Source organism: Vespula pensylvanica, chromosome 2 (genome assembly GCF_014466175.1).
Source record: "Vespula pensylvanica isolate Volc-1 chromosome 2, ASM1446617v1, whole genome shotgun sequence".
NCBI classification, from domain to species: Eukaryota; Metazoa; Arthropoda; class Insecta; order Hymenoptera; family Vespidae; genus Vespula; species Vespula pensylvanica.
The window spans coordinates 10,409,951-10,422,901 of record NC_057686.1 but is presented as its reverse complement, the minus strand read 5'-3'; the positions used below and the strand labels follow the sequence as shown (position 1 = coordinate 10,422,901).

The 12,951-nt window shown below is 30.3% G+C and overlaps 3 protein-coding genes across 5 annotated transcripts in view; 2 read left to right on the top strand and 1 right to left on the bottom strand.

The window, feature by feature from the left end:
- Positions 1 to 106: 106 nt before the first annotated feature.
- Positions 107 to 5,825, top strand: LOC122627040 (REST corepressor 2). 3 transcript variants are annotated; one of them, XR_006326778.1, is made up of 11 exons: positions 107 to 363; positions 802 to 870; positions 1,028 to 1,102; positions 1,171 to 1,385; positions 1,539 to 1,721; positions 2,608 to 2,718; positions 3,320 to 3,408; positions 3,693 to 3,867; positions 4,023 to 4,337; positions 4,414 to 4,631; positions 5,002 to 5,825. XR_006326778.1 is itself a non-coding variant. In XM_043807793.1 (10 exons), the coding sequence occupies exons 1-10, from the start codon at positions 261 to 263 to the stop codon at positions 4,495 to 4,497; spliced, it is 1,419 nt and encodes a 472-aa protein (XP_043663728.1). In that variant the 5' UTR covers positions 107 to 260; the 3' UTR covers positions 4,498 to 4,946. The 3 variants fall into 3 exon arrangements, 2 of the variants coding, with proteins under 2 accessions (XP_043663728.1, XP_043663729.1); XM_043807793.1 differs by lacking the exon at positions 5,002 to 5,825 and having other exon boundaries at positions 4,414 to 4,946; XM_043807794.1 differs by lacking the exons at positions 2,608 to 2,718; positions 5,002 to 5,825 and having other exon boundaries at positions 4,414 to 4,946.
- A 1,118-nt stretch (positions 5,826 to 6,943) lies between these two features.
- LOC122627044 (immediate early response 3-interacting protein 1) overlaps positions 6,944 to 12,951 on the top strand; it is an 8,019-nt gene continuing 2,011 nt past the window's right edge. The window contains exons 1-3 of the mRNA XM_043807799.1: positions 6,944 to 7,155; positions 7,385 to 7,486; positions 7,561 to 7,710. Coding sequence (XP_043663734.1) covers positions 7,059 to 7,155; positions 7,385 to 7,486; positions 7,561 to 7,616 — 255 coding nt within the window. The 5' untranslated portion in view covers positions 6,944 to 7,058 and the 3' untranslated portion in view covers positions 7,617 to 7,710. The remainder of the gene's footprint in view (positions 7,156 to 7,384; positions 7,487 to 7,560; positions 7,711 to 12,951) is intronic.
- LOC122627042 (glycine-rich cell wall structural protein 2) lies at positions 10,301 to 12,944 on the bottom strand. Its single transcript, XM_043807795.1, has 2 exons — positions 12,693 to 12,944; positions 10,301 to 12,143 (listed from the first exon to the last, which is right to left on the bottom strand). The coding sequence occupies exons 1-2, from the start codon at positions 12,708 to 12,710 to the stop codon at positions 11,619 to 11,621; spliced, it is 543 nt and encodes a 180-aa protein (XP_043663730.1). The 5' UTR covers positions 12,711 to 12,944; the 3' UTR covers positions 10,301 to 11,618.

Sequence of the window (12,951 nt, the reverse complement as noted above, 5' to 3'; positions counted from 1 at the left end):
TAATAATATCTTATAAATTTAAAAATTTGTTCGTCGAATGAATTGCCATCTTTACTGCATAAATCGTGAACCAATCAAATCATTTGGTAATAACGGCCATTTTACTTTCGCTACGGTAGCACGGAGCACATCACAAACTTTACCGAGCACCGTGTATCTGCAAGCTGTGGTTTGCATTTCAAGTTTCAACGGAATTAAGTTTTAATAAATCAATTATAGTTGAATTATTTGCTATAACGTTGAATATTCTTAAAGTCAAAATGGTTTTAGCAGAACGCAACTCAGAAAATGTTAGAAATGGTCGAAGATCAAGAGGTCCCAGCCCTAATGGACAGACGGAATCTTCAAGCGAAGAAGACGGAGGTATTCATTTTATATATTACAAAGTATACATTGAAACCACTGATATTGAATGCTTATAAATATGATATTTTAAAGATATATAATTATAAAATACGATATCTATATCGAAAATTATATCTGCTCATTTATTGATCCAACACAAAAATCGTAAAAGATCTTTAAACAGCGCGCTTCATTTAATTCGCCCTAAATAGTTTTGTATTAAAAGAGTAAATAAATAATTTATATTCAAAAATATTTTTATACTTTTGATAAAAGAATTTTATATGTAATATAATAGAAATATCTTAACATCTAGATTTAGTTAGAAATTTTATTAGTATTTATTTTATTCTTATATATATTTATTATTGAGCAATTTTTATTAATACCATATAATTTATATACATATATATTGATATTATATCGTCAAAAATTAAGAACAAATATATTTTAAAGTTCCAGCTGAAAAGATACGTGTTGGCCGAGACTTTCAAGTTATAGTACCAGAATTTGTTCCTATCAACGGTAAGCTTTTGATTGAGAAATTTATTATATATAGTTTAATATATAAATGAAATATCATTAATTAGCGTTAATGTGGATTGAATATTTGAAATTTGTTATTACATATAATATTTCTTTGTACAGTGAAAAGAAATCTTATATTGAAAATCTATTTTAGAACGCAGACTGGATCAATGCCCTGATAGAGCTTTGCTGGTTTGGTCTCCTACTACTGATATACCAGATCAGAAATGTAAGTATTATTGTTTGTTTAAAGAAAGTATAATTTTTATTTAATATAACTTTATTACATGTTTTTAGTGGATGAATATATAATATTAGCAAAAGAAAAATATGGGTATAATGGTGAGCAGGCTTTGGGAATGTTATTTTGGCATAAACATAACTTAGAACGTGCAGTATTAGATTTAGCAAATTTTACACCATTTCCTGATGAGTGGACTGTTGAAGATAAGGTGTTATTTGAACAAGCATTTCAATTTCATGGGAAGAGTTTTCACCGTATTCGACAAATGGTAAGTTGTGTGATATAATTTATGGTTAAATGTTAAAATGATTTGTTTTATATTGAAGAAATAAAATTTTTATTTATTTTATAAGAAATTAAGTTAAATAAAAATTAAATTAATTAAATTATGTAAAATTAAGATGTATCTAATAATTTTCAGTTGCCTGATAAGTCAATTGCCAGTCTTGTAAAATATTATTATAGTTGGAAAAAGACAAGAACTAGGACATCATTAATGGATAGACAGGCAAGAAAATTAACAAGCGGTGGGAAAGAAGGGGAAAATGGCAGCGAGAATGGAAGTGAGTTAGGCTCAAATACAGACAGCGAATCTGAAGAAAAAGTAAGATTTATTCTTTTTTTTAATAAATGAATGCATGAATCATAAAGAAACAGCTTAAAATTTTGTATAATAGATAAGCTGTATTAATTTTCAATTGAAAAATAATTGTAATTTCTATGTGATGTAGCAATTGAAATTTTGCTAATTCATAATTGATTTTTTGAATGTGAGATATTTATGACTTACATTAATTACATTAATGAAAATTTATGAAATAGAATATATTTATTACTTATAAAAACTATGTTTAATAGTAAAATTAATTGTCAATTATAGTTAGTCAGAAGTCTATATTACATTTTGTAAAATCCAAGCGTTTGGCGCAAGTAAATTTACACATTCAAAAATATCAGCTAATAATTAGTATATATAAGTAATATATTTGCACTATTATGCATGCAATACACTGCTATAGACATGCAATTTAAAGAATTTTTAGTTTTTGTAGTTTTTAACATATTACGTAATGCAGGCAATTGAAGTAGCACACTTTCTGTATTATGAATATTATTTGCTGTTAGCCGAAATGTGCAATGCTAAAAATAGATACTCTAAAAATGTATCCACACGTTACTTGTTCTACGTGAACAGAACGAAAAAAAATAACTGATTTGTGTCCTGGAAGGATCATAAAAATAAATATTTTAATTCTATGTTGAGGTAAATTAGATGTGATCATATAGGACAATTACAATTAAAAAAAAACTTAAAAATATTTAAAAAGTTTAATTATACTTTGTTTTCGATCAAGTGTCACTTGACTACTTAATATAACTATACTTATATGCATTAAAGAAAAGCTTATCCATTATTTGACGTATAAACGTTAAGTTATGGTTTAAAATAACGTTCAGTCGTTTATGAACGTAAATGTGGAACGTTCCAGAAATGGACGATCCACCGCGGAATACGTCGTGGAAAGAACCAAGCTGTGCCAGGAAGCCAAAGCACTGACGCTAAGGCCCCATCCGACTCGGAAAACGCCCCTCAGGTTCAGGTACTCAGCCTAAACCTTACCCTGCTTTCATAGCATAAGCAGCTTATTATCTTTGCTATGTTATGTCTCATATTGTAGTACATATTATATCGTATTGCACACAAAGAATTTAACGAGACATGATCAAAATTAAATATCAAAATGTTGTATTGCATCTATCCCTTTAGAATTGATAGGCTGAAACCTTACTGAGGATGTAAATACAAAAATTTCAAAAGTTCAACAATATCTATGGATATTTATATTGAGCATAAAATAATCATTTGATCAAAATTATCAGAAAATATATTTGTCATAGTATTTATGTTTTGTGCCTCCATTCCATGGACACAAAAAATATACATTATGAATTATGGGTGTATAATTACACACAATGATTTGTGACTGTTAACAACAACAAAATTTGATTTATTAAAGTTCAGAAGAATATCTTTTTTTAAATACTAGAAATTGTGCCAAAACTATAATAGCTTCATTTATATACATTTATTCTTAATGAACTCTCAGTCACAAGCTAATGTATGTACTCAAAAATAGATAGAGGGAAGAATGATAGGAGATGATAAAAATTTGTTTTTTAAAAGGGCATTATATGTTGTAGGGCTCGTGTAGCAACTGTGGCGTCGCTTGCAATAGTGTACGTGCGACTCCCAAGGGACACGCGTGTCATAGCTGCTATCTGCACTGGAGGTCAGTGAATGCAAGTAAAAATAAATATATCACTGCATAATAGCAAGCAATAATTGATGCAATCATATGGCACTTCACGATATATAACTTTTATATAGAAAAATCTTATAAAGGAATATATACAAAGTAGATTATCGTGATTATATACATATTATTATAAATAGATTTGTTTATATTGTGTGCAGATTAGAACAAATTTGTCATTAATATACTTATTACATTTTACACATATACATACACTGTTAAAATACATTCCCTTCAATACTATTATCTTCATGATGTAGGCGCACTGGTGTAGCAAGACCTCTAAGTTCTATGCCAGGTCGTACAAACAAAAGAAAACCACCTCGCGGATTGGTTGTAAATCATGATGACTTGGCAGCATTGGCTGGTCAACCAAATCAAGCTAACAATAGCTTACAAGCTATCGACACAGAGATTGTTAGCCTAAAACGTCAAGTATGTCCTCTTATAGAAATAATACAATTGCAATACATATCGTGTGGATACATTTTTTTTCTATATGTATTTCTGTTGTTGAAAAATCAATATTTAAAATTGATCTATGTAAACTAATACCTTGAAATTTGTCTTCTTATTTTTTTTAATAACAGATACAGTCAAACAAGCAACAAGTAAGTGCTTTAAAACGTAAGACAACTGATGGGATAGATGATTTACGACCACCAGAAGTATCCAATCGTATAAATGCACGATGGACGAATGATGAACTACTGTTAGCCGTTCAAGGAGTTAGAAAATATGGCAAAGATTTCTCTGCAATCGCTGATGTAATTGGTACTAAAACAGAAGCACATTTACGGTCATTCTTCGTAAATTATCGACGAAGGTACAATCTAGATGCCGTTCTAAAAGAATATGAAGCTGAGAATGGTCCGATACTAATAGATGATGATAAAGAAGAAAAGGTAATATATTTTTCTTATATTAGTTATTGGCTAATTTATATATGTGGTTATTTGTAAAACTTTATATTTGTTATAGATGGATGTCGACCAACCAAATGAAGTGGCAGAGTCGTCACAAAAAGCAAAAGCATCAAGTGGTTTAGGACAAACTGCAAAATAACGAATGATTCTACTAAATACCAAATGTGACAAAGTTAATTTCAGGGTTTCTGAAAGTCGACGTTAATACATAAAAAAGATACTTGTTTGGATTAATTTTTCGATTTTACACGTACTTTTTGTTAGTAATTATAGGTGCGTATACAAAAGAACATGCATATGCACATTTGTACACATATGCAAATATTAGAAATATATTTGCGGGTTAGTTACTAAATCAAAGATATTTTAAATGTTATGACTTTGCAAACTTTAGTAATTTGTAAACATTTCATAAATGAATGAATTCATTTTCTCAATCTGTAAAAGTTTTTATTGGTATAGATTATCATAAACTGAATTATATTTCAAATTAATATAATGAATATAAAAAGTTATGATCTCTGCCGATATGATACGAAATTAATTTTAATAAGTGCACATGTGTTATGCAATGAAAAAAATTATATAAATTACAATTATCATAAAATGTATTTCTATATGTGTGTGTTTGATTTTGCTATAGATACGAGGGTCTTATGATGTAAATCACTTTTTCTACGTTAGAAGTAATTTTTTATTTATACCAAATAAAACAGAAGAATGATATAAATTAGTAAAAATTAACAACAAAAATATTAATGACAATATTTCATTTTTAATTATGAAATTATGTAAGTAATTTTTTATTGTGAGATGATTATGTTATTTAATACTAAAATTATATCAAAAGACATTGTTTTATCATGACAGAATAATTGAAAAACAGAATTGTCATTTTAAAATTATTTAAAGTGATTATGAAGATTCACCTATTATGTACTTCTTAATTTAAAGGTCTCATGAAAAGTATGCGCATTGCATCACAATGGCAGATTTATTATTAATTTTACAAAATCGTAATATACTTATCATATATAACAGAAATATCAATGATTTATATTTCTGATTTCGTTAACAGAATTAATTGTAATTATAATTTAGCGATAATTTTATGTATTGTAATCACATTTACTTATTTGTAATGATATCTGTAATTATATTATTTAACAACCTATTCAACAAGTATCAATATTTTTAATATTAATGCACTTTTTAATAATAATACATAAAGAATATGCATATGTGCAAGACATTTGCAAAAGGAATCGTTCTTAAATAACTAATTAAATATGCTTTGTTAGTGGTATTGAATGTTATTAATTACAGACAAGCCTCGTCAAGGAATATAATTGGACATATCAATGAGAAAACGTGTCAAGTGTACAGTGAATATATGCTTTTATTTGAATAAACTATCAAAGAATGACTGTAATCTCTAAATGCTATGTATAAAGACTATTAACATTATCTGTAGCAGCATCTTAGCAGTTTGAATACCTTTTGACGCTCTAATTGTAGTCAGTTAAAATAATACAAATCTTATTTGTAAACATAGTTTTAATACATACAAAGGTATTTTCAAAATATTACTTTGTAATCATATATAAACTCATATATAAAACAAAATCTATAAGATACATATTTAAAACAAATTCCATTAATTCATAATTAATCATTTATTATAAGAAATAATTCTGTAAACTTGACAATGTAATACATTTTGAAAAATAGTAGTGTATTTGCATGTACTCAGATTTCTATAATAAGGTTCTGTGCTATTAAATGTATAATAGTTTGCTATATTTTTGAGTATGCATCTGTGTGCTATTCATTTCTCTCTTTTTTATTTCATTTTATAGCGTATATTAAAGAGTTCAACAGCATAAATATTGTATGCTTTGATAAGAATTTTGTAGAAATATTTATATAGATATATCGCAATAATAGAAATGTTTTTTATAAGTAAATTTTTTAGATTATGCATGAATGTGCAGTTCTTTAAAATCATTTATATATTATATATATATATATATATATTAACATGAGAAATTAAATTTAAAAACAATTAGGTGCATTTTATGTATTTCCTATTATTAAATATTTTTTAAATAACATCTTATGTGATTAATGTAGTATATTGTATATATAAATATAAATTTATAGTATTATAAGCTTATAAATGTATATACGTTTATATATCTGTAAGTGCTGTACAGATATATATTTATTCAACATTATTAAATATGAACTATGTATTTTATTCGACTAAAAAGATTCACTATATTAGCTCGGAACAGAAAATACTTTTGTTATTCCTGTTTATTATAAGTTCTGTTATATTTCATATATGATTAGTATCAATGTGTAAAACTATTAATTATTGCAATTTCAATTTACAATAGTTTTTTTAATTATTTAATATTTATATTTTTAGTCGCTTTTTAGATCGATTTTTAATTATATGATGAAAGTAAATTATTGATTTAATTTATTAATTTTTATGTTGTAATTAATAATCTAAATAATCAATAATAAACAACATCCAAGTGGATTGTTTATTGATTATTAAAGATTACGAAGGATGTGACAAAGCTACGAACTATTGAAATGATCGAGATACACATGTGAACGTATATTACACGTTTCATGCTGTAAAGTATAAAGACCAAAAATTTTTGAAACTCGTATTCTTATAAATCAATGAAAATGGCATTTACTTTATGGTCACTCTACGAAGCTACTCTATTATGTTTAAACGCTATTTGTGTGCTAAACGAAGAAAGATTTCTTGTTAAAAGTAGGTAAATTTTGTCATATTTCATTTTATAGGTTAGGTTAGTTTAGTCATCAATTTAGTGGCATTATAGTTTAATTTTAAATATATATCTTGTAGTAAGTATAATAAAATAATTATCATTAATCATGTATATGTGAATATATTAAATTAATAGATCATATGTATTTTAACCTTTTTTATTATTATATATAATTTTGGAGTACTTGTTATACTAATATCTTTTTTATAGTTGGGTGGGCCTCATGGCAAAACGTACAAGGATTTGGCGAACCACCTACAGTTAAATCACAGATGTTAAACCTTATTAGATCAGTAAGAACGGTTGCTAAAGGTGTGATTTATTATTTTATATAGAATAGTTGATAATTAGTCTAATAATTGTTAATATATTTATTTTATTTTCAGTTCCATTAATAGCGCTTAATATTTTAACAATAATTGTGAAGATGGTTTTCGGTTGAAAAAAGAAATCATGTATACAGCTATTTCAATGTTATTGGCGAATTAACAATTAGCCATCATAGCTATTTATATAATCGAATTACATATATATATATATGTATATGTGTATGTATATGTATATGTATATGTATATGTATGTTTATTTTTTATATTTTTTACATTAAAAATAAAATCATCATAATGGACAGTAACATTCTTGTAAGAGTAGGTGTAAATATACTTATAAAATTATTAAAATAAATTAATGCAAAAAAAAGAAGAAAATAAAAGACCACCATGATGAAAGATAGAGGAAGAAACAAAATAAGCCATGAGTTTGATTTTTAAAATTTCATCCATATGTTATATTAATTCAAGTTAAGTACATAGCAAAATTTTACGATATATTTTACTTTCGAATGAACAACAAGTGTCTATTCACATTCCATGTAACTAAGTACTTTTGTATCATCGTTAAAAGATATATTGTAACCTACAAGATAAATTAGATCAGTGAAGTATCTTTCGGTATACCGTGAGAGAATTTTTGAAGCTGAACGATAGCCGGAATCGTGAGACCTCCTTTCACTTTTTTAAATATGCCAATTATTGTATATATATAAAGCAAAGTATATCAATATTTCGTAAATCGCTCGAATTTTATTTTTAATTTAAATGTTATTTTTGTAGACTTTATATAAATGCTTTGTGCTAGATACATTCTAATAGTCGTTACATTCGTATTATCTTCCTTTAGATAAAACGAACATATTACTTTTTATCATGTTATGCATTATTATTAAAAACATTATTAAGAAATCATCGTCTTTAAATATATTAGTTTTTGTTTTTTATAAAATTAAATGAAAATAACGTATTAGGTTTTAATGTATAAGATGTAGAATCATCTATCTTATAAATTTGAAATTTTTAGCATATAATTTCTTTTCAATTTACGAAGATAAAATGTTTTAACATAAATTCTTTTTTTTAAATTATACGAAATATAAATGTTTCAATCGAATAAATGAATGTAAAAAACATTATACTTCGTTAACTGATGTAATAGAACATTCTTTCTTGATTCAAAAAAGTAATTTACTGCTAATGAATCTAACGGAAATGTATAAACGAAGCTATTGTGAATGCACTCGTTCCACAAACTAACGTCTTCTTAACTACGAACTAATCTGCTTTTCCTATAGCAAGGTTTTCTTTTGCGTGTCTCGCATGTGACTTTTTCTAGGCCCTGTTATTGTTCATACATTTCTTGCAAAACCGGAGAATACGAGGTAAATATATAAGCATATAACGCATCAAAGGAAATCATATTCGATTCTTATTAAATATAAATCGTACTGCCAATTCTTTCTATTTGTAAAAGAAGAAATAATGTTTGATAATTAACTTAACATAATAAATTAGTAAAACAATAAGTATAAAATGACATGGTTTAAATCAGTAAATCGTTAAATAGTCGATCAGTAATTATGACGCAAAGCTTGATGCGTAATACATAAGTCGAAAGATTATCTAAAACTCTTGCAAAATTCTGGCAGACTCACAATTACTATTCGACTCGCTTCGTTTCTTCGAGCAAGACTTACTACTTTCCCTGAAAGATGGACATTAATAGATTTTTTTTTTCTTTTTAAACAGAAACTATTATCCTTTCGAGGTATACCTACGTGTTCCAAAATATAAAATAAATAAAATATCGATCGACTTATACGAACATTGTAATTAGAATAATTAAAGCTTGATTGTGAAAGTTAAACTTGTGGAACTACAAGATTGATTTCTATTACATACATACGTATCTCTTTGTTAGATCTGAAATTTATAAAAGATCGCTTGGCTAGTTGGTTCGCTTGTGAAAAGACAGGAAGAGCTTTCACTCTTTAGTAAGAAGGTTAAAAATAGAGAGATGCGCGGTAGATATAGGGGAAATTCGGAAGAGATCGTTTTCTCCTTTTCGATGTCCTTTCGGCGAGTATTTAATTGACCTATAATAAACTTCCAATTAAAGCGTCTTACGTTAACGACGCATCGTTTTAATGGATGTACTGTACTCTGTGCTTGGAGAGCGTAAAAACCAATGACGTAATTTGATCTAAGGAGTGATGAAACTATGGTCATTACGCTCGCTAGCACGAAGGTGGTTCTACCTAGACTACCTCATCGAGAATACCTCTTCGAGGATCCTTTTGCTCGTGGCAAAAGTCGTCGGCAAAGTGGCACGTTACAAATAAGGAAGAAAGCGGGTAACGCGGACGTCCTTCTTCCCAGTATGTCTTCTCCTTCTTCTCCTCCTCTTGACTCCCCTCTGTAATTCTGCATTATTAGCCGCAGGATGTTCGTTTGAGAATTCATCCACTTTCGAATCCTAACCGGCCTCATCGCGCAAGAATTTACGTCACGAGAAGAGAGAGAAAAAAGACTCTTCCGAGTTACTCGTCCGAACGTTTCTCGAGTGAAAGGAGAAAGGCAGTTGTATCATGTAAAAAAAGTGAGGGTCTTTAAATCGAAGAGAAACATGCGTAAATGCGTCAATAATCAGATATTGCGAACGAGGATTAATGTCCCTGGCGGTGTTGCCGATCAGAAGAGGAGAGAAACCTGCCTCTCTTCTCAAACGAATGCAGTAAATGGATAAGGGTTTTATCCGAAGTCTTATGTAACAACACAGACAGATAGAGGAGAATTCTTTTTTAACGGTGGCGACGTTTTTTTATTTTTTTCTATAAAAAAGCCTTTATACAAGTACAAAAATGCGTGGTTAAAGAATAGCATTTAAAAACGTAGAAAAATAGTGTGTATTCGTGGCTTCGTGTGATACGTGTTGCTCGAGAAGGACCATGTCGCACGTCAGATCTTTCTTTATCGATATTTCGTTGTTATTATTATTTCTTTTTCTTTTTTTATTTGGTCCGCGACTTTTTCTATATTTTTTCTAAGATAATATTTCGTTAGGGGATCTCTTCGAGATCTCATAACCTCGATTCCCATTCCGTTTTTCTTTTATTATTTTCAACGAAATATTCGAAAGAGGTCATTGAGTTGCGTCACGGATGCTTCGATTTTAAAGGAGTAATATAAAATTGTATTTACAGGGCGCAATATGTGCACCAATCACGTCTTCGGTTTCGGCTATTTCTGGCCCTTTTCTCTTGCTTCTTCCGTTCACTTATGATTGAGCAAGGACTCTTGTCCTTATATCTTGGCATACGACGATGTGTGTTTATCCCGTTTTCGTTTTTATTTTGTTATTCCTCTCCTCACCTTCATTTCTTTTTTTTTTATTTTGATTGTCGCGTAAGACAACAAAAAAATGAATTTTGGTGTGGCGAATCATAACATCTCGTCTGATATTGTGTCTCGTTCGTTTGAGACCTAAATTGTTCTCGTTTTCTTTCGAGAAAATTCTTTTTCGAGTATTCTGACTTATTAAAGCTGCAACTTCTACGATCTTCGACGAAGCAAGATCGTAGAGATCTTTTGATTCTGTCGATTCGCTTCTATATACTCTACTAACTACTACTATATATCGTATTCTTGAAATTCTATTTTGTATTGACGACGTACATATATACATACGATATCTATTTCATTTTTACCTAAGTCAAAAATGTTGCGCGCGCGTTATTACGTAATCCTCGCGGATAGTTGTTCGATGACGACGACGATAAGATCCTTGATCTTGTTAAGACGATTATTTCTTCTATATAGTAATGATGACCGAGCTTTCTTTTGCACGACAATCTTTCGAGCATTCTAGAATGAAGTCTTCTCCTAGAAATCTTCCTTAGTCAACGATTTTGCGAGATCCTTTCCTTTTCCTTTCTTCCTCGAATTCTTTTTTAGTTTTTTGAATGTCATTATCATTGAATAGTGTATCTTCAAGATGTTGATAGACGACGTTACGTTCATTCTTAAGTTGTTGGCTCGAAAGATAGTCGCTTTTTTTCCTGCTTTATATTTCACCTCTTCTCTCTCTTCCTTTTTCATTGGCGACGACCGCTTTAGAAGGGTGCACCGTAGCTGCCGCTTGGCCTGCTGGGTACTCCATAACTTCCACTAGGACCACTTGGGTATCCACCGCCGCTGCCATGGGTAACTTGATTAAATTGAGCTACCTGGATGGCTTGCCTGATACCTTCGAGATCAATGCCTACGACGCGAGTTTGGTAACTGGGTACACCGTAGCTGGAACTTGGTACTCCATATTGTGATGATGGAGCACCATAACTCGAGCTGGGTGCATATCCTCCACCACCGAATCCTCCAGTCTGTTGGGCTTGGAGTTCCTCCTTGAGAAGGATCTGACGGATTTGTTCGAGAAGAGCTCCGTCAACAGAAGCACCCTCGCTCGTTTGGTAGCCAGTGGATACCTGAGTGTATCCACCACCTCCACCACTCGAATAACCACCTCCTCCACCTAGAGAGTAGCCGCCGCCACCACCACCCCCACTTGGTCTACTGTAACTATAGCCGGAAGAGACCGGTGGTTCGGCCAGGGCGAACCCTGCCAAACCGATAACCATACACTGTAAAATGAAAACAAATGTTTTTAGATTAGATTAAATCCCTAAAATAAACAAGTTTCTAGATTTCTTTAGAATTTTGATATTAATTTATATTATCATGATCGAAGAGAAATTGCAACTCTGGCTAGCTTGTCTTCGGAATCACGTAACGTTGCAAGCGATTGCGTCGAAAAGATCGATCGCCGATGGAACGGCTATCTTGTAATTCATGTCGAAACGACTTTCGAGATGCTTTGGAATCCCGATGCAATTCTCGATAAAGTAAACGTCGCTGAATGTTGACGGTGAAAATCTCAACGGTGGGAACAATTTTATCAGAGATAGGAACAGTACAAGCGTTTTGACTTTGATGGAAATTCGATTGACAAGAATTAAGTAGGTATTTAAATCGCTACTCTTTATCTCTTTCAATAAATCACTTTTATGATAGTACACCGAATCACGAATCTCTTCTACTAGTTTCTCTTCTCTCTTTTTCTTTCGCACACTCCTTCACCTTAGTCTCACCCCTTAACTTTTATTCTTTATGTCAAAAATCAGTGTGCTTACCGCGATCAAGGGATTCATGCCGGCTTCTACGATGCCGCTCGGTTCTGTGACTCCGTGGATGGTAGAACAGGGTCCTTTATACTCCCAGGAGAAGCAGGGGGATATGTGGGGCCCCCACGAAGAAGAGACGGGGCCTCTCGGGTGAGAGTAATTCAACGGTGAGACGATTCTCTAGTCATCCTCTTTCCCTCCTTCTCTTTGTACCGATACTTCTCTCTCTCTCTCTCTCTCTCTCTCTCTCTCTCTCTCTCTCTCTCTC